Raw genomic sequence first — 26,854 nt, 5'->3', positions numbered from 1 at the left:
CAAGCATTAAAAGGCTAAAAGAGGCTCAGATAATAATATACCACGGCAAAAGAGTTTGTGTAATGTGGCAAAACTCTAAAGCTTCCAAAAAAATGTCATATCTAATCTGTATTTAAAATAGCCCCTGAAAAATTAATTAGTGCATTTTATAATCACACAGAAATCCGAAGAAAACAACACCCATAGAATGGCATATAAAACCCAAATACTTGATACTTTTTTGATACTGATGAAATGACTGTATTTATTGTAAAAATTCAATATGTTCCTGTTTTTAGAAGGCTATAATAATCTGTAAAGAATCAATACATATACAGAAATACAATTCAGGTGAAAACAGGGACTCAAAATCTCAGTTCTGCTTTATGACTTATTTTTGCAATAGTTTTGGAAAAGTCAATGAGATTTCCAGCCAAGAAAGGAAGGGAGCCTCAGAATGCTATAAACAGTATGAATACTGGCCCCTTACCCCCAGTGCATGCTATGGAAAAAAATTATATACACATAAACTTCCAGGATATATTCTACCCTTGTAAATAGAAAAAATAAGCAAAAGGAAGCATCTTGTTTCTCAGGTGATTGCTGTGAGTCTGTGTGTGTTTTTATTTTATTCCTTTAGGAATTAAAACAAGTTAATTAGCCATTTCTCAAGTCTTGGTCCAGGGGCCCAAAAATGTCGCCTTATGTTACTACCTAAGCCATAGTGTTTCACTGCCACTGTGATATGCTTGTTGTCTATCAGTGAATATATTACAAAATGCCAGAAGAGCAACACATTGTCCAAACAACTACAAATAAGACAAAAAGGAGATGAAAAATCAGAAAAAAAAACACATAAAAGAAATTAATGCACAAACAAAATCCTTATTAAGGCATTTGTTCGGAGAGAAGCCTCTATCACTGATAATGAGTTTGAATTACCTAGTACCAAATGTCAGCATTCTCACAAACTTTCTGAAATGGCTCGGTGTTCAGAATTTGCTTATTGATCAATAAAGCTACTGTAAAGAAGAGCTGATCTTCCCTTGTTGATTCGGTGTAAATTAATTACATTTTGTAATTCCTTGTCTTTTCAGTTCTAGGTCTCAAACCGTGTATATCATTCTGAAGACGGCACTAGGTTGGCCCAGATCCAAAAAATTTTCTAAATTTGGTAAAAAGTATTTGTTTTCCATTTGTAAGGACTCAGTGTACAAGGCCTCCAACAATGTATATGGTTTATTTCAGCCTGTTTGCCCTACCTAACACACACATGGGCAGGAACCGCTCAGCTATGCAATATGGTGCCTTCTTATGGAGGAGATGAACTTGACATTGGCCAGCATTCTCATCTCTCCCGAATACTGCACTCACATTGTCTTAATCTATTTTCATTATTTCTATCTGCTTGGCTTTTACCCTCATTTCTGATTTTAAGGTACTTAGGTAGGTCATACCTACTTATACTATCTGTTATCATAACTAGGGTTTCTATTCTAAAAATACTACTTTTGCTATCAATAGTCATCATATTATTCAAATATTCATATATAGAGAGACAAGTATGTGTGTTTATGTAAGGGGTACGCTGGATCAAATACCTCTCTTCTATACATAATTACCGATATCCTTTGGGCCTCTTGGGGAATGTACTTATTTTACTTTCTACCCCAGTGCCTAGAGCAGGGCCTGGAATAGAGTAGAAACTTAAAAATAGCTAAATAGACAAACAGAAGTAAAACTACTAGACACCAATATAAGTAAATAAGTAGTGGTGAAAGATCAAATTCTCAAATTCAGGAGGAATTTTTTTATTTTTTTTTATTATTTTTATTTTATTTTACTTTATTATTATTTTTTTTTTTGGTGTGACTGAGAAGCAGAACATTTCATTTTAAGTAGTGGATGGAGCTACACAATCTAGTGCTTTTTTCCCAGGGCGACTGAGAGGGTTTAATGAAACAGTTTTGCAAATGAGAATGAGCCTTTCTCATGTCAGGAGAGTATTGCCATTTGGAAGGTGGAAGGTAGTTCTGGGAGCCCCTATAAAGGGAAATTTTTTTTAAAGATATCCACTGAGTTAAAATACTTTTCAGTTTTGTCCTTCAGCAGATTTTAAATATTCACAAGAAAATCTCAAGGGCAATCATTAAAAATATAAAATTAAATTTAAAAAATCCATGGGCGCCTGGGTGGCTCAGTGGGTTAAGCCGCTGCCTTCGGCTCAGGTCATGGTCTCAGGGTCCTGGGATCGAGTCCCACATCGGGCTCTCTGCTCAGCAGGGAGCCTGCTTCCTTCTCTCACTATCTGCCTGCCTCTCTGCCTACTTGTGATCTCTGTCTGTCAAATAAATAAAATCTTTAAAAAAAAAAAATTTAAAAAATCCAAAACACAAGGCAACATTACAAATGAAAATTAAACAAACAAAAAAAAGAACAAAAAAAGAAAAACCTCAATCCCAAAACAATAAGAACCATAGAGAAAGGACTAAAAGAAAGCAAAGAAAGATAGCAATGCCTTAATACATAACTGCCAAACGAATAAATGATAGCAAGAATTAATGAGTTATTAAAATTTCCACTCTTTCCTCAGCAATTTTAAATGTCCTTTTGCCAGGCAAATAATCATAGCATTGATGGGAACCTCAAGATTCCATCTGGTCCACCTGCAAACTTGCCTTCTAAATTAAACAACAACAACAACAACAACAAAAAACACTCTATTTAAATTCAAATCTAAAGTCTGTAAGTCCAGAAGACAAATCCAAGACCTCCACACAGAAGGAAGCTGCCCCACCTTTCTCTTCCTAACCTTTCTATCTAATTGTCTGACTGAAAATATTTGCCTAGCACAATGTGAGATGCATGGCAGAGTCTCAGTTCCTGTGGACTGACTGATTTGGGTTATCAGTGACACACAAAAAAATCAGACTAAGTCGAATTATAAATTAGTTTCTACTCTGGATAAGCGATGAACCTCTTTTAGGCACCTAATATTTAAATAAAAAAGAATTTAAATAAATTAGGAACCATCAAATTCTCTGACACGTGCCTCATCTTGACACAAAGCCTCCTTGTCTTTGATCTGGGCTGTCAGACTCAGGCGATGTGGAAAGGAATGTTCTCAGGGTTCAACCTTGTTCACACACCAGACTACCTGCTAAAGTGGGAAGAAGTGTGCCTGCGGCCTTATGGAAGGTCTCAGCTTTGGAAGATGTTTTCCTGCAGCCTTTCTCCTAGAGTGCGCGGTCCGGCTCTGGGATCTAACCAGTGGAGGCGGTGCTCCCGAATGCCCTCAAAGCCAGAGTCTTTTCTCAGGGTTGCCGTGATGACACCGAGTCACACGAATGAGGAACCAGTGTGTGATGAACAGCATATGCTGGCAACAGCTGTCTTTTATTACACATTATCTAATATGAGAAATCTAGGTTGGGCAATCTGGCAGGCCTGCAAATTACACATTCAATTACCGCCTTTGATTAGACAAAGCTCCTTAACTCACTGCCACTGATAGAAAGATACCTGGGGGTGAGCTTATGATTCCTCTTCTTTTGTTTTTAGTGAGAGGACTTAAAAGTTCAGGCATTGATATTCAAAATGTAATTTTTGCTGCTGTGCAGTGATTCACAGTGCTCCTCTTCAGTAGGATGCCAAGACCAGATATTTCAGCTGTCAGTTTGCAAAAGATAGGGGTTAGGGCTAGCCAAAGAGCCGCAGGCGGGGAGGAGCTCCAAGTTCAATCCTGTAGCCACTTCTGCTGCTAAGTAACAGATTGTTACTTCCTGGTCCCCACTCAGTGTGCTCATTTCCTGAAAGTCCTGGGGTGGGGAGAGGTTCCTTATCAACAGAGACCGTGTTTCTTTTGTTTCCACTGTTTCAAAAACCTACAAGTTAGGTGCCTTGCTCACTTTCTAGTCCCTGCCTCCTTCTCACTGATGTCTTCCATGAATATAGCTTTTTTCCCTGTTCCCCTTTTAAGCCAGGAGCCTTGAGAGAGCAGGGTGCTGCAGACTATGCTAAGATACTTGCTTAATGGAATGGACTTCAGTTTCCTAACTCATAAGTGCCCTTAAGGAACTCAAAGATATGTCGCGGCTTCCCGCAGAAGTCTCATTGTGGACTCATGAGCGTCTTTTCTAAGAAAAACTGCGGGCTCTTGATTCCAGGTGTGTCACAATATTAGATTAGAGGACACTTTTCAAATTCTATTGGAGTGAAATTCCTACAGTTTTCTACCTGAAGTATTCATTGGATGCTTAAAATACTTTGCTGCAGTTAGGAACACTTGGGAGTTTTGGCTCCAGATGGGGCTGGAGCCAGAAATAAGGAGAAAGCTCCTGGAGGGCGGAGTCCACCCCAGAAATACACACTTAACAAAATTCTGTATCTGAGCTTTTACGTGAAATCACCCTTCAGAAGCTGCGTTGGAGCAATAATTAGATAACCCCAAGACTGGCAGGCAAAGGCAGCCTGTGGTACTACTGAGGCACATTCCAGCTTCTGGCCTGGTCCTCAGGCCCCTGGCTCTTGTGACAGCCTTTGGTGAACACTGCCTTCCTGATACAACCTACTATCCTCAGACGAGTGTCCCATCAGGCACAATCACTACGCCTTTGGCATCACCACATTTACAAAGCCTTTCCTCATTTCCTCTGGTCTCCTTCCCACTGTGTCTTCCATTGCACGGATTCCCCCCCCCCCCCCGAAATCATGTTCAGAAGTAGAAGCTGCACTGCGATGTCTATCACCTCCTCCAAATACAGGTATGGAGATAATATGCACACACAGAAGTCTATTTTTAAGCAATTCTGAGTGTAAACACCCAAATGCTTCTGAAGATTCATCTGAAACTAGAGGCTCACCAGATAAAGCTTTGCAGAAACCAAAGCCAACAATAACGAGAAGTATGAATTGTTGACGTCAGCCTGAAAGTGTCGAAAATAACAGTGGGCAGAGAAACACCTGCTCCTGGGATTGCCTCACAGGGATCTTGTTGCCTGCAATTCAATCGGTGCCAAATGGGTGATTATTGTCTCAAAACCACTTAAAAGAAATGAACATCCATTTGGAAAGTTCTGAAATGTTGGGATAAATTTGCATCGAGTCTCATTGATGATAATTGGACAGAATCAGAAGTATCATGTAGAAGAGGCTTGTTTTGCTTTCTTTTTTTCTTACAGTAATTCTCACAACAGGATGAAAAACCTGTTTGAGTAGGGTTTACTATGGGAAAGAATACATGAAAAGGGAGAAGAAAAGACCTAAAAAGAGGAGAACATCAGATAAATTCATCGGCGTGGGAATGTGTGCATGTATATGTTCACTTGTATGTGTTATATACGTATGCACAGTAAGTGTGTTTCATCTGTCTCAATCCCCCTCATTATCTCCTTCGATAACCTCCTCCTGTTTGCCCTCTCTTAGTCCGCGCGTCTTCACCCATGCTTAAAGCCAGATGTGACTCCTCCAACTTCACTGCCTTTCACACCCAAGTTTCTGGGTCTCCTCTCCATTTCATCCACTTCTTCTTTCACCAGTTACTGCAAAAGTTGCGCCCTCGCCACTCACCCCTACCCACTTACCGACACACCATGTTTCTCAAGTGAGGTTCCTAAAACCCTCTTCTGCTCAAACACACCCAGTGGCTCCCTGTGCTGGTCAAATGACGACTTCATCAGGGGAAGTGTTCAAGTGTTTCGTAAAGCAGCCCAGCTCTGAGGTCTCCTCTCCCCTCCCACAGACACTTACTGGGTCCTCTGGACACAGTAATGTGCTGTTACCTCAAGGTGCCCTGAAGGCCCCCAGATCTGTGCCTAGGCATTAATTATTGCCTTGTTCTGGAATACCTTTCAATCACTGGAATATGTATCCTTCAAGGTTATCTTAAAAGGCATGTCCTTGGCTTTGAGCATTTATGTTGTATAATGCCTATTGGTTCTGCCTACTGAATTTTTAACCCTACAAGACCAGGAAACGTGTTCTTCTCATCTCTGTACCTCCTACACTGCTCTATATCTGAAACCTGAATAAAGATCCTGGTACTTCCCACAGCTGCTTTATTTTCAGGCAAGTAGTAAATTGATAGAAATGTTCATCATTTGATTAGGCTTAATGTCATAAAAGCATTTGGGATTTAAAAAGATCAAAAATCCATGCCATGGCAAATTATGCCTTTATCTTCATTGTGAAAAATAATGAGGAATCAGCTATATACATCACTGAGAAAAGATCATGACTCTCCCTCTATGCCCTAACTCTCTAATCCTGAAATTAGGAGGCTTATGAGGAGCCCGTGATGCACAGTAGGATTTGAGGACAAAACTGCATGCTTTAAAGTAATTCTAATTCTAAAATCAGATATGTCCTTGCAGCATGATAACAAGTTACATAACCAAAAACTGAAGAGGTTAAAATATTGTTTGAAAAATTGGAAATTATAGAATGAAAGAAACAAACTCAACTGGACATGGTTTTTTCTAAATAAGTTTTCATCTCTAGGGAAATACCTTGCAATAAAAATGAAAAACAATAGCATAATTACTGAGTACATACCACACATCAGTCATGTGTTAAGCACTGCACACTTCCTCACTTAAGCCACAGAAGAACTCCTTGGGGTGGTTCTATTGTTATCAGCATTATAGAAAAAAGAAGACTAAATCTTAGAGGGGCAAATGACTTGCCCAAGGTCCCGCATCTAGGAAGTGACTGAGCTGGTATTCGATCAGCCATTCACACATCCAATAAAAGCCTTAATTCCCAATAACATTAGGAAAGTATCTGTGCTCCACCACTGAAAATAATGTAGTCAACAAAATTTGTCCTGAAGAAAAAGTACTCTCCTTGGATTGGAAATAACTATCAAGGAGTGCACCTGGGAGGAAAGGAATCAATGAGACACATCCAGGGGGAAAAGATCAATAATTCTCAAACTGGCCATGTCTAAATGCACTAAGTAAGTTCGATGTACTTAACGATTTTCATTTTACCTCGATACCTCTTCACACGAGAAAAACAATCTCCTTTCAAATTTTTGCCTGGAAAAAATTTTTTTTATTATGGTCTTAAATCTTTTGGACTAGTCCACGAGCTCTGGGGGCTCCCTGTCTCTTTCCTCACCCATACTCTTAGTGACTAATTCCAAAGCCTCTAAAATACAATTTCGGTGTGAAGCCAGACAAATATATCAACTCTGCGCTCAAGAGAACGTGAACACTTAGAAAATACAAAACAGTAATCATACCTGCTTTCTTCCCCGAGGCAAAGTAGCCACAGTGTCAGCCAGCATTTGAATCCGTCTATTATCATCCATTTGCAAGCTGCCCTTGAGCTGGGGGTAAGAACTAAACACTGGACCAGCACAGTAGTCCACCAAATTGCCATTGCTACCCTGTTGTGTGAGCCTTTGTAAAGACATTGTGAATAAAGATTACTCCAGCTCGCACATGGTTGAGTGGCCTTGCGGGCCAGGGGAAGCTAAAAGTCTAATTCTCTGACAAGCAGTCAAAAGTAGCAAAGCAGAAAGAGCCCATGTGACTTCTGTGGTTTTAGGTACTTGTTACACAAACCCTATCTTGCAGTTCACTCCCATTTCTCAAAGTTTTTTTTTTTTTTTTCTTTAAGCTCCTGGAAGAAACTAGTTTTACCATTAAAAAACAGCAACTTATTTTTTTTCTCTTTCAAACAGCCAGAACTCTCATGCTTTTATGTTCTACGGCAAGTTGTGTTCAAAACACCATCTGCCTTTTTTTTTTTTTAAAGGAAGAAAGAAAAATTTCCCCAAGTTCTGCCATGTGTTACCCACACTTTCTCCTACTCACTGTGGCAGTGCAGTGTCAAAGTCAGGGTATGCAGACACTGAGTTTTGTGGATAGAAGCAAGAAGCACAGGGTCCAGTCATAATGTCTCTCATGGAGTCCTTGTTATGTACTGTCCCTGAGGTACACCCTAGCTCATTAATGTTCATCAAAAACACATTATGTCTGCCACTTGGGCTGTAACCATTCAGAATTCTTCTGGTTGCCCTTCTACTACTTCGTCCTAACTAAAATGATCCATCATCTTTATAAGAAACAATGAGGGGGAAGACCAGCACACTCAGAGCTCAAATTTGGCCCTATCTTAGACAGCACTTTAATGCAGCATCAGCATGTGGTCCTGGGGGAAGAATGGAAAGGACAGGAAGATATCAGGCAAACCATGATGGCACAAGAATGTTGCCTCTTGGTCCCTGAAGGCTCAGATGGGCCAAGGGCACCATCATGAAGTACAGAAGATCACAGATACTCTTTCCAGTGGGGGATTGGAACACGTAGTTTCAAGAGGACTGGTTTCAGAGGAAGAGCAAGGGATGTAAGTAGAGGAAAGAATCAAAACAAAAATCAAAAAGAGAAGTTTTACATACGACAAAAAGTCAACTGCGCTTGTCAAAATAATTTTGAAGGTCAAAAGTAGAATGTAAAAGAGTAGAAAGTTGTGAACTAAAATGGAAGTCAGGGTGAATTCAGCTCAAGCAGAACCTGCCAACTATAAATGGTAAAGTCTTCTCAGTTAACAGTGCTTCAAGAGATAGAGCTACTTCAGGAATTTTTAAAACCTGATCACAGCATAATTCACTATAATTGGAATTAGATTATAACATGAACAAAATGATGTCTCTGAAAACACAAAAATATCTAAATCAAGGATTATAAATGTGTGTGCCTTCAGGGACAAGGTGAGTAAAATATTATAACATAAATGTATAAAACAAAAGAGAGTGATAGATACTTTGGCAACTAAATAATATGTCAATTATGAAAATATTTAGTGTGTGTGTGTATGAGAGAGAGATTTTCAAACATCTCTAGGCTCTGAGGTACAGGACTTAAATCAACACTGTTAATTGAGGACAGCAGTCCACCTGTCCCCTAGGGATTTATGAAGTTAGGTAAATATTTTAGCATTTCAAAATGTCAAATGGAGATTAAACATTTGCCTGATATAAGACCACATAGACCAACTGACAACCAAGTGTCATACATTAATGCTAAAATTGTATCAATTTAGTATGTTATAATGATCTTAAGCTAATATAAATTACAGAAGTATATTATTAAATTAAGAAATTGGAAAATGAATTTCTTTTACTTAATTTATGAAATGTGGTTTGTTTGTTTGTTTGTTTTTTAAAGATTTTTTATTTATTTATTTGACAGACAGAGAGATCACAAGTAGGCAGAGAGGCAGGCAGAGAGCAAGGTCCCTGCTGAGCAGAGAGCCTGATGTGGGGCTCAATCCCAGGATGCTGAGATCATGACCTGAGCCAAAGGTAGAGGCTTAACCCACTGAGCTACCGACGCGCCCCTGAAATGTGTTTAAGGAGTAAAATTTTTCAAATCATGAGATCCATGACTATACAACCAGAGACAAAAGCAGATCTGACATTCAACCAGCACATACCAGTATGGTCACATTTGTTAATTATAAATTTAGACTGAATCTATTTTGATTGGCCAGTTCCCTGTTCTGATTGTTAAAGTCCTGTGTCATACCAATTACTAAATATTTTGAACAACATCCTGTATAGTTTATGATAAAATGTGGGGAAACACTAAACTTTTTATACAAATATGACTTCAAGCCTCAAACACTAGACTCACAAATGTGTTCTACTATTTACAACTACTTTTTTCTATAGAATTTACCTCAGGACAATTACAGTGTTCTGAACTTTCTTCCTCTTCATCCTCCCCTTTATATTATAAAGGTGATTCTAAAAGTGATTCAGATAAAGCCATCTACCTACTCAAAAGATTTCAGAAATGCCTCAGTGTTCATAAAATAAAATAAAACTTTTGAAAATTGCAGTTCTATCTAAATGCATTCTCTGAAATGTCATATTACTTTTTCTTAGATCTTTCTCTGAGACTTAGCATGTTATACTTAAATTATACTTTGAAAGCAAGGGCCATTTTGTATCTTTAAATTTATATTCATGTCCTATGTATAGAAAGTGTTCAAGAAATGTTTGGGGTTTTGGTTGTTGTTGTTGTTTTTAAAGATTTTATTTATTTATTTGAGAGAGAAAATGAGAGAGAGAGAGAGCAAGCCTGTGAATGGGGGCAGAGGAAGAAGGAGAAGCAGACTCCCCTGCTGAGCAAGGTGCCCGATCTAGGTGCTAGAAATATTTGTTACTAAAAAGAAAAGGACAGGGAAGTAGATATTTAAAAGAATGAATTAAATAATATTCTTCTAAGGCAACAAAGAAGAAAAACTAAACTAGCCGAAAATGTTTGTATTACGCACTCATATTCCAAAGTGCCACAATCTTCTGTAAGGAGTAATCTGAGAGATTTGAAAAGAATCTCTTCTAAAATATGTTTCTCATCTATTCAGAAAGCTAACATCCCATTATTGGCAGGACGGGTATTCTTATTTGAGGCATTTTGTTCATAAATATGCAAATACTCTTGGAATGAATCAATCTTTAGTACAAATTAGATGAATCCTGAGGAGCTGGAACATGGAGATGTTGTACTAGAGCAGGTGAGAAGGGTATGACAAAAGTACAGAACACAGAAAGGCAGAGTTCTAGAAGACAAACTTGGCCAACTCTGTAACCTCTATGAGACTCACAGACAGTTATAGGAAGGTTGACAACAGGGGTTTCAGTGCCTAACTGCTCAAATCCAGGCTCTACTATTCAACAGTACTGTGACCTTGTGAAAGTCACTTAATCTTTCTGCTTTGGCCTGAATTGTGTCCCTCTACAGTCATGTATGGAAGCTCCAAACCCCAAGGTGACTGTATTTGGAGATAGGACCTATAATTAAGGAAGTAATTAAAATTAAATAAAATCATAGCATGGAGTCATGACCCCATAGGATTAATGTCTTTCTAAGAAAAGACATCAGAGGGCTAGTGCTTGCTAGCTTGCTCTCTGTCTCTTTGCCATGTGAGGAATAGAGAGGGGGTAGTTTTCTGCAAGCCAGAAAGAGGGCTCTCACAAGGAACTCAGATACTTTGACTTCCCAGCTATAATAAACCATAGTAACTCTAATAAAATTTAGTTGTTTAAGCTGCCTAGTCTGTGGTATTGGTCCAAGCTGACTAATATGCTCTCTAAACCTCAGTTTTTACATATCTAAAATAAAAATATGTAGGGAGAAACAAATCAAATAGTCCAAGCATAGCACTTGATACAAAGTAAAGTATTACTACTGAGTTCTAAGTAATAAGAATTCAAAGGAACAACTTCAGAGGAAATTGCTTGAATTCTCTACATAATTATCTACTACCAAATGCTCCTATATGCAGCAAGAATGCCCTCATCTATCTGAGAGCAGTCTAGAGGCTAGAATATATGTGAAAATCCTTACTGTCATATACCAGGCAGATTATGCTTGCAAAGCATTGCAGAGCCAATGTCTGAAATTTCTAGATTACCTTTAGCCCAATTCACCTCTTCATTAGTGTAGATATGGGAGAGAAGTAAGTTGTTCAAAAAATAAGAATTTCTTTGTGTCCTTCAGATTTAAGATAGTTGTTGAGTTTGGGCTTTTTTTTGGCCCTTTGCCTTTATTTGCACAGAAGGCCTTTATTGGGTTCCTGGAATACCATAGGGTTTTGTTTCGGTTAGGTTTTTCATTTTGTTTATTTTTTTTATTTATAATTTTGTCTTTCTTTGTACAGGAAGCCCATATTTGGTTACATGGACTGACAAAAGAGACAGGATAAAGTCCTCCAGACAATATTTGATTCTTTTATATTTGAATTTGCGTAAAGTAGATTTAGTTTGGTAAGGTTACTCTCCTATCTGAGAGCCAACCACCAGTGACCACTGTTTTGTCCTATTTCTCACCTTATTTGAATTACCGAACTGGGTAGATGGGGCTCTCTATCTTCCCCAAACACTCAGGGTGGGTCACTGGGATTCTGAGAGCATTCCTGAAAGAGGAGGGGAGCCTTTTTCAGAAAAGGGTAAATTACAATCCGGCCTAGTTCTGAAAAATAGCAAACTCAGGAAAGGGAAATAACAGAAAAAGAGGTCATGAAGTCCCTGTATGGGAAATCTTAATGTGGGTACAAACCAAATATTAGGTTAGAGTTGTGACATAAAACCACACATACATATGCATACAACTTTAAATCTAATATAAATAATAGCTAACACTAGATCATATCCATAATGGCTTTTTAAAAGATTTTATTTATTTATTTGACAGAGATCACAAGTGGGCAGAAAGGCAGGCAGAGACAGAGAAGCAGGTTCCCTGCTGAGCAGAGAGCCTGATGCTGGTCTTGATCACAGGACTTTGGGATCATGACCTCTGCTGAAGGCAGAGGCTTTAAGCTACTGAGCTATCCAGGTGCCCATATCTATTATGTTTTACTACAAGTGCAAGGAAACAATTTTCTGATCTTTTAATCAAATCATGAAGCTATGGGTAGATTATAGTATCAGCCAAGAGATTTAGCTACTGAATTCATCTGGGGCCTTAAACAGATTATCTAGATCAGTGTTTCATGAATCCACTCAGTAGGATAATTTTAAGCCTTCTTTTAAGTGTAAAAGTACATGATCTTGATACATTCATTTTGTGTATTTATCACATAGAAAAATCATTAACTGCATCTTTAATTTCTTTTTAAATTTTATTTATTTATTTATTTATTTTGCCTTAACCTCTTCAGGTTTAGGGCGAGTCATCTGAGTGTAGTGAAACATGCCAAACAAAGATCGATCTCTGGGAGGTTCCATGTTAAAGCTATAAAGTTATACGTGGGCCACTTGGAGATAATAGGTATGTGTATAGGGTTTTTATGGCATCTTTGCAGATGTGTCAATGTTTTCTATACAAAATGCTCTGTAGGTAAAGAAGACAAGTCTTTAGGAGACAGTCTCTACCATAATTTTACGAGTGTACTCCTCCAAATATAAGCAGATCCTTTTTGTAACCTGGAGAAAAGAAGAAAGTCGACGTGACAGCTTCTGCGATTTCCAGCCCTGATCTTAACCACAGTAGTTCTGCATTTATTTGCTTTAGACTGTGCTCCTGCTTGTACCACATGGTTTTCTTGGGTTAAAAGATTAAAATTGAACAAAAACAACAGGTTTAGAGAAGAGAGAAAAGAATCAACTCATACTGTGTGAACATCAGTAGCCTTTGAAGTCACTTTATAAGAATGTCTCAGTCCACAAATGAGTTTCCCAAAATCCAAACATGTCTCCCTTTTAGAGGGAAAAGCCCTAATAGTGAGACAGGGTCCATGGGAATGAGCCCCAAATGAAAAACATTGGGAACCTAGGTACTTTCTGTCTACCGCTGTTGTTAAACTGCTTCTGCTACAGAGCAGAACCAGGATGTGGCGGGAACATAGCCTCATATACAAGCCAGACTCAAAAACAGAAGACCCCGGCTCCAAAAAGCACCAATGAGCTTCCTGAGTTTCCTGCCAATATTGACCAATCAGGACAAGGTTCTTCCAACCAATCAGGAAGAGGCCCTTACAACCAATCAGGACAAGGCTTTTCTAACTGGTTAGAAAGAAGGCACTTTATCCACATAAGCGGGTCCTGCCTTGGGTTTGGGGATTTCTGCTTAGCTACTGCCTGTAGGTGCTCTTACTACTATAACAATAGTAAAAAAAAAAAAAACTCTAAGCATAAATGCAAAGTAACCAGCATAATCGGTAGTTAAAAGATTCCTAATTCAGGATTTGTTGAAAACAGTTTTTAAACAATCCTTTCTTCATGAATTTATTAAGACAGAGGTAGAGAAGGTTTAACCAAATTGAGGTACATTCGCATCCCAAAAATGTCATCCTATGAAATGAAGATGCCTTTCTGAGAAGTATTAAATCTCTAAGAGAAATAGAGTGGCCACCTATTATGAGTACTTTCCTTGCTTGAGAGGAGAGGTATTATCTTACCCACAACAACATACATGTATATGTATATCTCTATATATAGATATTATTGCTCTAATAACCATGAAATAAGTGGATAATATCAGCTAAACCTAATAAAAAATGGGTGGTTTCCATTTGTATATAGGAGTAATTCATTGAAATGAGTTTATTCAAATCCATTTCAAAGAGTAGGACCTTAAACATTTGGGCAAGAAGATAAAATATTTATAAATAGATTATATATACATAGGTGTGTATCCATATATATACGTGTGTGTGTGTGTGTGTGTGTGTGTGAGTGAGAAGGAGAGGGAGAGAGAGAGATGAGATAGAAATCATAAATAGACCAAAAATCATAGAAGAAATTGAGAAAGTAGCCAGAGGTCTAACCTTTAAAAAATATTGCGGTCCAGGGGCACCTGGGTGGCTCAATGAGTTAAGCCTCTGCCTTTGACTCAGGTCATGATCTCAGGGTCCTGGGATCCAGCCCTGCTTTGGGCTCTCTGCTCAGCAGGGAGCCTGCTTCCCCCTCTTCCTCTGCCTGCCTCTCTGCCTACTTGTGATCTCTCTCTCTGTCAAATAAATAAAATCTTTAAAAAAAAATATCGAGGTCCAGGTGATTGTCAGTGCTATGCCAGTTTTTCAAGATAGGGATAGTTTTATATTAATTGTCACAGAGCATAAAACAAGATGCATTCTATAAAGCTAACTAATCTGATCTTAAACTAGATACAGAGGGAGAAAAGTAAGGAAGGATGGAAGGAGGAAAGGACAGGATGGAAAAAGGAGAGGGAAGGGGGAAAAAACAGAAGGGGAGAAAGAGGAGAAAATTTAGTCAATCTCACTTATTAATTCTGACACAAATATCCTAATTAAAATATCTAATTATGGGGAGCCTGATTGGCTCAGTGGGTTAAAGCCTCTGCCTTCGGCTCAAGTCATGATCTCAGGATCCTGGGATCAAGCCCCGCATCAGGCTCTCTGCTCAACAGGGAGCCTGCTTCCTCCTCTCTCTCTCTGCCTGCCTCTCTGCCTACTTGTGATCTCTGTCTGTCATGTAAATAAATAAAATTGAAAAAAAATCAAATTGAGTCCACTAGTGAATTAAAAATAATGCCTCTCAACCAAGTAGGAAGTATTCCAGGAAAACAAGGATTGTTCAACATTAGGACATAAAATATTAACAGAAATCACTAAGTTTCTGGATGATAGAAGGTTTCAATGCAATAGATGGTAAATCTATCAAGATTCATCTTTGCTTTGGAAAATCCGAAGTAGGGATTTGAAAACTCCAAGTAGGAATAGGGGAGGAAAACTTTTTTAACACAATGAAGAGTATCTGCCAGAAACACCCACCAAATATCACCCTCAGTGTTGACATGTTTCCACTGGAGTGAGAAAGAAGACGGTGATGACAATAGCCTTCGTGCCTGTCACTGTCGTACCTTGCTTCACAGATAGGAGGTAGAAAATGTGTAAAAAGACAAAACTGTAAGCTTTAGTGATGATATGGTTGCATAACTAGAATATTTAAGACAAACCACAATCCACCGAAGAATAGACTTCGATGATTTTAAGTGTAGGATTCAAAGAACAACATATAAAAAGAAATGAATTTATCATACTGCAGCAATGGATGAAAAGAACTGTATTAATGGGGGGAAAGAAATATAATCAAAATAGCCAAAAGCTATAAAGTAGAAATAAACCTTGGGTGTTTAAGATTTGATGAAGTTTATAAAGTCTAACCTAAGAAAAAGGAATACCATGTTCTTATATGAGAAGAGTCCTTCTTATAAAGCTATTATCCCCGCTTCCTAAGGTAGCCAATGTACTGCAAATCAAACTCCCCACAGGTTTGGCTGGTTTCTTTTTCACATTTGACATACATTCGTAGCCTCATCTGAACAAGAAAGTGCACAAGACTAGCCAGGAAGAATTTGAAAATAATAGTGGTGGGTAAGAATGGGCATTGAGAAAACTGCCTTACTTGTATCAAAAGATATTATAAGAGTTAAAACTGTCACGTAGAATAGCTCAATAAAAAGAATGTTAACAAATATAACATTGGCAAATGAATAGAGATTCCCAAAACATATCCATGTATATTCAGAAATGTATCGTATCATCAAGGTAATTTATTTCATTAGGAGAAGAGTAGACCTTTCAATAAATGGAGTTGGTATCCACCTGGAAAAAATTAAGTCATAGTCTTTTATTACAATACAATAATAAATTCAAGATGGCTTAAACAGTTAAATATAAAATTAATTTTACATAGGTGAAATAATAACAGAAAATACAGAATATTTTAATAACATTAGGTTGGGAATGGTTTTTCTAACAGTACAAAAGTCCAGAGAGTGTTAGCAACATAAAGATTAAAAATCTGTGTTTACTAAAAGCTATAATTTACATAAGTTAAAGAGGGGCAGATAACAAGAAATTTTTTGTGATATACCATTAGATTAAGGCCATAATTTATAAAGAGTGCTTAAAGTTACACTTTACAAAAAAGTACTTGAATGAGCAAAAGCTGTGAACAGATAATCTGCAAGAGAAATACAAAGCATCGGCACATTTATTAAAGGATATTTAAACATGTTAGCAATGAGGAAACTAAACTTGAAATAATAGATGCAAATTTTTGCTCACCAGATGAACAAAAAATAAAAATGGGTCATGTCTAGTATTGGTAAAGTTACAATTAAGTGGGCTTTTCACACTTTGTAGGAATGTAAATCAATAAAGCTTTATTAGTAATGTGACAGTTTTGAAATTAAAACATGCATACCAGGAATCCTACTTCTAAGAATTTACCCCACAGAAGTACTCTTACACATGCAGAAAACAGTGCAAAAAGGTTTCTTGTGGCATTGCTTGTAATTTTGAAAAATTGGAGTTTTAAATGTATAGCAACTGAGAAATGTCTAAATAAGTAATGGTAATTCCATGTAATATTCTACACCCATTAGAAAATATAAAAGAGTCATCCTTATGCATAAATAGTGTTAAGGCAAATAAAGCAAGAGAAAAGAACAATGTGAGTAATAGAATCCCATGCTTTTTCCTTAAAGAAAGATCACATACATATGTGTACTCTAACATATATAAACCTAAAAAAAAATAAAACACCTCTGCACAGATACGTGCCAACCTGTGAGTAGTGGTTCCCTCTGGAGAAGGGGAGTGGAGGCAGGGAGGGAACAGTGTGAAGCAAGACTGACAAAATTTATTCTACATATGGTTTGAACCTTTTATAGTAAGTATGTGTTCATATATTAGTTGGTCAGGTTTAAAAATACCAATAATTCAGGGCTGCCTGGGTGGCTCAGTGGGGTAAGCCTCTGCCTTCAGCTCAGGTCATGATCTCAGGGTCCTGGGATTGAGTCCCACATCAGGCTCTCTGCTAGGCAGGGAGCCTGCTTTCTCCTCTCCCTCTCTACTTGTGATCTCTCTCTGTCAAAAAATAAAATCTTTTTTAAAACAATACCAATAATTAGGGACGCCTGGGTGGCTCAGTTGGTTAAGCGGCTGCCTTCGGCTCAGGTCATGATCCCAGCATCCTGGGATCGAGTCCCACATCAGGCTCCTGCTCGGCAGGGAGCCTGCTTCTCCCTCTGCCTCTAGCCTGCCATTCTGTCTGCCTGTGCTTGTGCTCCATCTCTCTCTCTCTCTCTCTCTCTCTCTAGCAAATAAAATAAAATCTTAAAAAAAAATAGCAATAATTCACAGAGAATTTTTAAAAGTCAATCATATTTTATTGATAATAATATCTTTGCATTTTCTGGGTCCTCGCAGTTGTTTGTCCATGAGAATTATTGGATGTTTGCTGTTTGTTGATGAGCTAACATTTTCGTTTGCTTAATGGGATTTTTTTCACCCATTTAGGAAATTCTTTCATATTTCCGTATCATTTTCTTTCCACCAAGTAGACTTCTTCTTCAGGAAGGACTACTGAAGTCCCCACAACGGTATAGCAAAGGAGACGAACACAATCATAGGCCACCAATTTTTATGCAGGTAAAGGGTATTTCTCAGCTGCCTAGTTCAGTTCTCGTTAGTCATTTAACACCCTTTCCCTTCCCCACAACACACGCAGAGTTCCATTTCAAAATCCAAATCTTTCATCAAAATTCAAGGTAAACAAGTAATAGTGTTCCTTCCTCTTTCCTTAGCTACACACCCTGCGTCACTCTTGGTGCTCGGTTTTTTCTTCACTTGCCCAGGGCCTGTGGGCAGTGCCAGCCCTACAGAACAGGGAAAGGTTGGGGGTGGTTAGAAAGTAGTTTCTTAGAAAACCAGAAGCATATTTGAGACTGGAATTTTGTGTACTACTGGGAAAAATAAAATACCTACCTAACAGGTAGGTAATTTCCTTCTGACCTTTGAATAAAATCCGAACTCCTTAGCCTGTCCTTTAAGATTGTGTATGTTTTAGTAGATCCTATGACCTCATATCACACCACATCCTGGTTACAGGGGTCTTTCCTCTGACCCTCCAACAGAAGGCAGTTTCTGCTCATGGCTTTTTGCATTCACTCTCCCCTCTGCCTGAAACAGTGCTCTCCTCATCAAATTTCAGGTGTCTTGTCCTTCTCTCTCTCTCTCTCCAAATGTCAGCACACATATTACGTACTGGAGAGGCCCCAACTATTCCCAACTGCATGGATAAAGAAGTTAAATAAGTCACATCCAAATGGAACAACTCTGTAGAGAGTGTTTGCCTAGGAGTTCTCCAAGTGGACAACTCTCCACTGTACTGAACATCCAGAGCTGTCTGGATCAACCCTGCCACCTGTAAGGGACTTGCCTTTGACAATACTAAGAGAGTCAGCAGAGAGACTAGAAGGGAACAACTTAATGGAATGTTCCTCACCTTCTCCATTTTTGTCTTTAGAGTCTTGAGAGGTGGGGTGTACATGTGCGTACGTGAGCAGCAGAGGGAACTACAGAAGAGTAATAAGGTAGCTTCTTGAAATATCAGAATCCTCTATCTTACTTCTATTCCTGTATACTTACAATAAGAAAAAGAGACATGAACTCAGAGATTCAAATTTCTCAGAGATTTACAATAAGAAAAAGAGACATGAACTCAGAGATTCAAATTTCTCAGAGATTCAAATGCAATACAGAGATGAATCATATATTTGTCCTTTCTTTCTATGTGCCCATAACTTAGCACAGAGCCTAACAATGGGCACCAATATATTTTTCCTAACTTTATTTAATTAAAATAATAAAGTCAAGTAGATACAGCATAGGTAGTGAGCATAGGAGACAAACCAATAACAATGCATCCCTCTTTGGTAAATCCATAGTATTTGTTAGAATCTTCACTATAGAATCGACTAAATATAGAACTGAAAAAAAAAAAAAATCCTTGAAGTCATAGGAAGACTGAGAGCCATCTCATCTAACTCCCTTAATTTTCAGGTTAAACAAACAAACAGACAAACAAAAAACTAAGGCCTAGGAAATGTAAGTCTCACTGAAGAGATAGAGTAATTTCATGGCAGAACTATAACTAGACTACTTGCTGTCCTTCAATTCTGTAAGCATTTACTGAATATATAATCATAGTAATAGCTAAGTGATGTCCTGAAGTGTTTACTCTCAGAAACCCATGAGAATGGTATCATATTTATCATCCTCTTTCATATGATACTGAAGCTAACAAAGTTGAATAATGTTATACCTAGGACAGCCAAAATTAAAATCCACACCATACACTTTGAATGACAACAAAGTAAACCACTGGTCAATATTGCTTCCACAAAATTGCTCTACCACTTTGGGGACATAAAGATGAACCAGGTATCACCTCTGCCCTCATGGAGATCAGAATCCAGGTAGATAATAGAAAAAAGTTTCAGTATGATAGCAAACAAAACAATAATTCTAAAAAATACCAGGGTTTATCAAAGAAGAGTCAAGTATTTCCTCTACTGTAGCTCAGCTCATTCGCCCAAGAAATTTGCAATCAGATAGTGATATGATTTGTATATATTAACCATAATAAAAGGAAGAGTGCCAATTGTTAGTTATTTGAATTGTGTCTCCCAAAAAGATATGTTGAAGTCTTAGGGCCTTGCAGATATAATCACGATAAGATGAAAAGTTGGGTGGGCCCTAACCCAGTGCAATGACTGGTGTCCTTATAAGAAGACAACATCCCGTTGAAGGGAGACACACAGGAATCAAACAAGGTGACAGAGGCAGATTTGAGATGGTAAGCTTTGTAGTTGCAAGTCAATGAATACCAGGAATGAATGGCCACCAACAGAAGCTGGGAAGAGGTAAGAAAGGGCTTAACCCAGAGTCTCAAAGGGTGCCTGGCCCTGATGTCACCTTGATTTCAGCCTTCTAGTTTCTGGATATATGAAAGAAAAAAATTCTAAGCTAAGCCACTAAGTTTGTGGTCATTTGTCATGGCAGCCCTAGGAAACTCCTACGCATCCATTCTTCCTGTATTTAGAGATTGTATAACAAGGTCAAAGGTGAATCGTGCTGTCAGTCTCAAGAGCAGGTGATCACTCATCACCTCTTTGGTCTGCATATTGACTCAGAACACAATGAAAGGGCTTGGAAGTCACAAGTATTGACATTTTATACGCAAATTCATGACAAAGAATCATGCTGAACTTGGAAACAATGACACTTTCTCTTTAGCCAAGCTCTGAACATTCTTTTTTTTTTTTTTTTTTTTTTGCTAATGACCTGGGTGGGGCTAGCAGGAAGGTCCTGTAAATGAATGATTTAATCTAAGATAGGTGGACAGCTGGACTGGTCACCAAAACAAAAGCCTTGGGAAATTGCCATGAAGGCTGGACACTAAGTCACCAGAGGCAGCCAGCTAGGGCTTTTCCCTCCTCACCAGTGGAAAAATACAGAACCTACTGCTTCTCTGGACAAGCACCTGATTACATGGTCTTGCCAGTGGCAGCCAGAAAGAAAGCAGACCACTTGTCTTGTTGGGCAAGGATGCGATCTATGTCAAAGAGTGCTGACTTCCAGTGTTGAGCAAGCTCATCTATTACTATTTGTACGCCCATTTACAACTCTGATTGTAAAGAGGAATTGTCAAGATAAAAGGAAGTTAATTAATTAAGATAATTATATCAATTTAAATTATTTATTTATGTAAATAATAATTTGAATTAATTTGAGTAATTTAGATAAATTAAATTAAAAGATAAAAGTATCTTAATTATTAAGATAAAAGTAAGCAAGGATTGAGTAAATACAGTAGCAGTGATCTAGGCTCCAGAAGATCTTGTTTCCTTTCCCAGTTCTACCACCTACCAGTTTTAGGGCTTTGGCAAAGTCAGTGCCAGTTGGGGGTATGTTTCTCCATTGACCCAAGGCAGGGAGGAATGCCACATCATTATCAGGATCAAAATAAATGACATAGGAAATGGAAAAGTTCTATGAGATTATAGTCTTACAGGAATTTGAGGGTCTTAAAGTTCCCTGGAAGGTACTGGCATTTGACACACAACCTATACTCTTCTAGTACAATATTTCTAAAAACGATTTTGGTCCAATACCATTACACACACCAGTGTGGAAGTTGTATGAATGCCATCACATCAGCTACAGACTAAACTTCAGAGGACTTCAAATAGTTTTCAGCACCTTCCCTGGCCTGTGCCCAGCACCCTTTCACAGCTGTGTGTCCCTGTGTGTGACCTTACACGTACACTGCTATCTATGAAAGGAGTAAGGTCACCCTGTTCAGCTTGAGCTCTTAGGCCCCTGGACAGATATGTGCTTTGTTTTCCTCACCTATAAAACAGGACCAAGTATACCACATATCACCTAGTAAAACACAAGAGTACTCAGGCAATAGTATTGTTCAATAAATGCCTCCCACAATCATCATTATTGGTACTCCTATTTGCTTTACCGCTACCCTGTGTTGCTGTTTTTATTTCATACAAACGTTTTTTGTCCACCTTCTTACCTTTTTCTTCTTTTTAAAGATTTCATTTATTTATTTGGCAGAGATAGACACAGTGAGAGAAGGCACACAAGCAAGGGGAGTGGGAAAGGGAGAAGCAGGCTTCCCACCAAGCAGGGGGCCTGACACGGGGTTGGATCCCAGGACCCTGGGGTCATGACCTTAGCTGAAGGCAGATGCTTAATGACTGAGCCACCCAGGCACTCTGTCCACCCTCTCACCTTTGTTCACTATTCATTGTTCACCTGAATTTACCTACTCTAACTCTATCTGGAGGATAGAATCCTACGCATTTTCCCAGGTCTGACTTAAATGCCATGTCCTTCATGAAGCCTTGCCTGATATCCCCAAGCAAATATGAACATCACCTCCTTAGGGCATCCAAAACCCAACTTGGAGATCTCTCTTATGATGAATTACATTTTCTCTTCTCCCTTAATAAGTTGTGAGTTCACCTCCCCACCCCCACCCCAAGACAGTTTTTTCCTCATTCATCTTTGTAACCTTCTAGCACTTGGAAGAGTGACTTTCTCATAAGAGCTGCTCAGTAAGCATTTGATGAATACATTCATAACCTGCCCAAAGCTCTGGCAGTTGATTTATTCTCCTGGTGATTCTTTACTGTGGGCAATGTAGGTATTTGATGAATAATATTTACTGTGTTTTTAATACTCAAATGTAATTTAGGTTTTCTGGATTGTTTGGCTTAATTGTAATGAGTATGAAATAATTTGGCAGTTTGAAAGGGAAATGTAATACAGCACTAATATACATATTCTACTTTTTTTCTATGATGGTAAGGCACCATCAACTGCAAGATGTACCATGGACTTACTATATTTTTCAAGGAACACTTCTACCTTAAATGTACCCATAGCTTGTAGGAAGCATCCTAATATCAGAATTGTAAACTGTGGAAAAGATATGCCTTAAAACGGAAGGAGTGCAGCCAGGGTGCTTTTTACACAACATAGGCCCTCAGTGCTCCACGCTACACACATTAAACTAGATTCCCCTAGCCTAGATGCTATGGAACACAGCTTCTCATTTCATTTCATTTGTCTCAGACTTCTCTGTTTCTATTTGATTGAACCTCATGTTTTTGTCACTCTGCCTCTTGAATGTCTAACATCTGACCCCCTACCTGCCTCTTCCAAGCTCGGGCCCTGGGTTCAGCCTTCAACACAACAAAATGGCAGGCAACAGGTCTCCCTATGTACAGTCTTGTCAATGTAACTATTCCTATCCAAATGTGGCAAAGCACAGGCCTACTAAATTTAAGTTTAGACTTCTTAGACTTGCATTAAAAATTCACTCACTATCTAGTTCTCACCTAATCTTCCTCTCTTAACTTTTAATTTAAATAAATTTAGAGGCCCCAAGACATATAAGCCTTACTCCTGAGAATACATCTAGCACTGCCATACCTCTGCATCTTTGTTTAAACTGTCCTTTCTTCCTAAAACCCAATCCCCATTTCTATTCATTGAAATTTCCCTCACTGCTAAGAGCTAAGTCCAAATACCATATCCTCTGTGAAATATTCCTGATGGTGGCCACAAGCATATCTCACTGGTACTACTGAACTGCTATAAAATTTAGTATCTGCCCCATTCTCACAGCCCTTGACACAACACCATATATTCTAGATGCTTATTTGAATAGCCATCCTCCTATTAGGATGAGAACCCCATTATATATATATATATATTTGTCACCTTCATAGGCTTAAACAACATGTTAGTTTAGTAAAATTTAAATAAATATAAATAAATAAATAAAAATTAAATAAAATATGAAAAAATACGATTTTTAGAACAGAGAGTTCAGTTGATTAGATGTCACATGGAGGTTTCGGAGGTGACATGGAGGGAGACGGAGCAGATAAAAATTATTCAAAATAAGAATTTTATTTCAAGCTATCTCATAAGTTCATTTGGTGAGGCACTCAGAAGTGTGGTAGAGGAACAGTCGAATACTTAAGGATGCACTAGATGGTAAAATAGCCGTTGTTCCTGACCAATTTCTTTTGTTCAGACCAAGAAGAAAATACACAAAGTAGAAGGGGTAAAATATTAAAAATTCTTGGGATCATGGAGGGGGAACACTAAAGTGTAGGTAATCACTAAAATATCTGCTTTAGGTTAGCAGTGTCTGAAAAAAAGTTTCCACCATTTTACAGAAAAGAGAAAAGGAAGGGAAAATATACCATTTTATGGAAAAAACAAAAGAAGCATTTTATGTTTTCCCTGCTGGTAGTTCAACTTCAGCCGACAAACCCTATAACAAGGAGAATTTCAGCACCACCCTCTTCTGTAATACTGGAGAAGAATAAAAATGAAGTCTGTATATGAGATGCATCTGCAGAGAGACAGTAATTACTGGCCAGGACTGATTAAAATTCTCACTAGGACCTCAGAGAAGCACTGATCATGGCTCGGCAAAGAAAGGAAAGCATCGCTACTGCCTTCCAGAGCACGTGTGGAGTGAGGAACAAAGACAGCAGAATATTTCACTGGCTCCAAGCCACAAGCTAAGAAAGTGAATGAAGGAAAAGCCAGATTGTATCGATCTGTCACTCCTATCTATGATATGATATTCAACTCATAATCAGTGTGTAGGACAACACTTTCCCTCTCTGTAAGCAGATTGTTAATATTCCTTAGGTCTTTCTCATGCTACTGCATTTCATTTCCCTATATAACAGCAATCATAGGGGCAAAGTTGGTTTGTGTTACATATCTGTCTCACTCATACACCTGGTAAAAAAGTTCTGTACATATTACACAACTGATACATAGCCAAAAATGGGATGTTTCCTTCCCTCTTCACTCCAGAAAACAGACTCGGAGTTTTACTCCCTGAACCAGGGATTGCAAGGTGTTTTTTTTGCCAGGCTGTTCACTCCCACCTTCCCCTGGCCTAGAAAGCTGGTTTACTAGTTGGCTTCTCTAGTAAATTTTTTTTTAGAATAAATGCTTTTGAAATATTCTTTCCAAAATGCAGGGATCACATGAGCAATGGTATTCGCTCCAATTAACTTTGATTTGTTTTCCAGTAATTGCTAACTGATGACTTTATTAAACTTATGTCTCTGAATTTTTCTAAGGGTAAAAATTCCCTTCAAGAGTAAATGGTTCACAAGTGCACACCATTATAGATTTGTTACTCTCTACTGTATCACTTACTGTTTGCTCTCCTTTGCTTAATGGTTTAGCTTTTGGAACATGGTTCACTCTCCCAAGGAACAAATGGAAAATCAAACCACCTAAATCAGTGAACTCCCCAGGAAAAACAATGTACTTGAAAATGCTTGGAATGTTTAGGGACACACTGAGAGGTAATACAGCTCTAGTCATTTTCAAATGAACCACCTGGCTTAGTGTAAATTTCCCTTTTCCACATCACATTTGAAATGTGATTTCCTTGTGAGCGAGAATCAAGTCATGGAAACCATGAACTAAATCGGATTTTGAAGATCATCTAATCCTTGCTTACCAAACTCTAATTCCATGGGTGCCTGACAGATTTAGGCTTAGATAGGAATGTAATTCTGTGTTACATTCTTCTTAAGTACTGGTAGTCTGTTAGTTTTATTTAATTTTCTAATGGTCTTTTCCTTTTGCCTCCACTTTTTTTGCAAAAACTATAACAAGGTTTGCAAAGAAACATAAAATTGGCATGCAAACAAGATTTGAGAAGAAGTGGGGCAGGCTGAAAGGAAACCAGTGAACTCCCCAGAAGAAATTATACTTGGCATTAATTTTTCTATTTACATACTTTTTTATCTTTTTTTTTTTTTACAGCTGGTATTTGAAAAACGCAAAGAATAAGCAAGACACAATGGGCATTGCAAAGGAAAGGAAAAGAAGATAAGCATTGCACCCAAATGCCAACATCATAGACTGAATAAAATTTTCACAAATTTTATGACTATTTCTTCCCTAGCTTTAAAAATGTTGTACATTTCTCTGTTACTAAAGCTTACTTCATACACTGTGCATTCTATCTGTATTCCTGGTAGATGAAAAGCCATTAGAAAGTTTGACCTGGGGGTATCTTAAAAGTAACTCAATACAATGCCTTCGTTTTACTGCTATGGACAATTTGAACAAAGAGGTGAAGCCACTTGCCTAGAGACACGTGGACCCCTGGGAGTTACTGCAGAGTAAGCCACAGGACTTCCACTTCCCAGATCAGTGTTCTTTCTGTCAAATTGCACCATCATCATTAAAACCTACTTTGCCTCTTTCTCTTCTTTCCGCATAAATCCAGCCTTCTAAACCCTCCACCATTTTTATGGTCTTTCAATTAACCTCTAAGACTCTGAATGGCATAAGATAGCAGGTAACTTTTCAATAAACTATAAAACAATCAGTTCATTTGCTTATAATGGTATCTAATGTTCCAGCTGCCTAACCTTACTATTTTTCTGTTCCTCTTAATAAAAATAGTTCTTCACTGCTATTTTCTGACTTAAAACTAAATTCTCATACGTATTTCTGCTTTTGCTCTTTTCCTACTTCTCATGTGCTACAGATCAGACTGCTACAATTTCTGAAGCCTGACACAAAAGTCGTTCAGTACTCAATCCTGCTGCCTACTGCCTGTCAGCCGTCCATCAATTCAAAAATGAATATGTAGGAATGTATTTCACAGTCTTGGCAGGACAAATTTTTTGAAGACTCTGACTGATTTACAACTTTTAACCAAATTGCTAGAAATATACTCTGACAAAAAATAACCCTCAATACTAAAACATAATTATAGGAAAGCAAAAAAAAAAAAATTTACTCTTTGGTACCTGCAAGAAGTCTGAGATAAAACAACACTACCTGAGAAATAAACTCGGGGTTTTGGAGGGGCAGGGGTTGGAAGTTTGGGTGAGCTTGGTGGTGGGTATTATGGAGGGCGCATATTATTACATGGAGCACTGGGTGTGGTACATAAACAATGAATGCTGGAAGACTGAAAAGAAATAAATAAAATGAAGAAAAAACAATAACAAAAAACAACATT

At 38.1% G+C, this 26,854-nt stretch overlaps 1 protein-coding gene across 3 annotated transcripts in view; it reads right to left on the bottom strand.

Moving 5' to 3' along the window:
- CYTIP (cytohesin 1 interacting protein) overlaps nucleotides 1-26,854 on the bottom strand; it is an 84,283-nt gene that overhangs the window by 32,608 nt on the left and 24,821 nt on the right. The window contains exon 1 of one of the 3 annotated variants that reach the window (XM_082690276.1): nucleotides 7,223-7,543. The exons of the other annotated variants lie outside the window; for them this stretch is intronic. Coding sequence (XP_082546402.1) covers nucleotides 7,223-7,396 — 174 coding nt within the window. The 5' untranslated portion in view covers nucleotides 7,397-7,543. Of the gene's footprint in view, nucleotides 1-7,222; nucleotides 7,544-26,854 lie in introns of those variants that run through there. 3 annotated transcript variants of the gene reach the window in all.

This window comes from Mustela nivalis, assembly GCF_964662115.1.
Source record: "Mustela nivalis genome assembly, chromosome: 11".
Classification (NCBI taxonomy): Eukaryota; Metazoa; Chordata; class Mammalia; order Carnivora; family Mustelidae; genus Mustela; species Mustela nivalis.
Note: the sequence above shows the minus strand (reverse complement) of the source record. Positions and strands in the feature narration are given on the sequence as shown.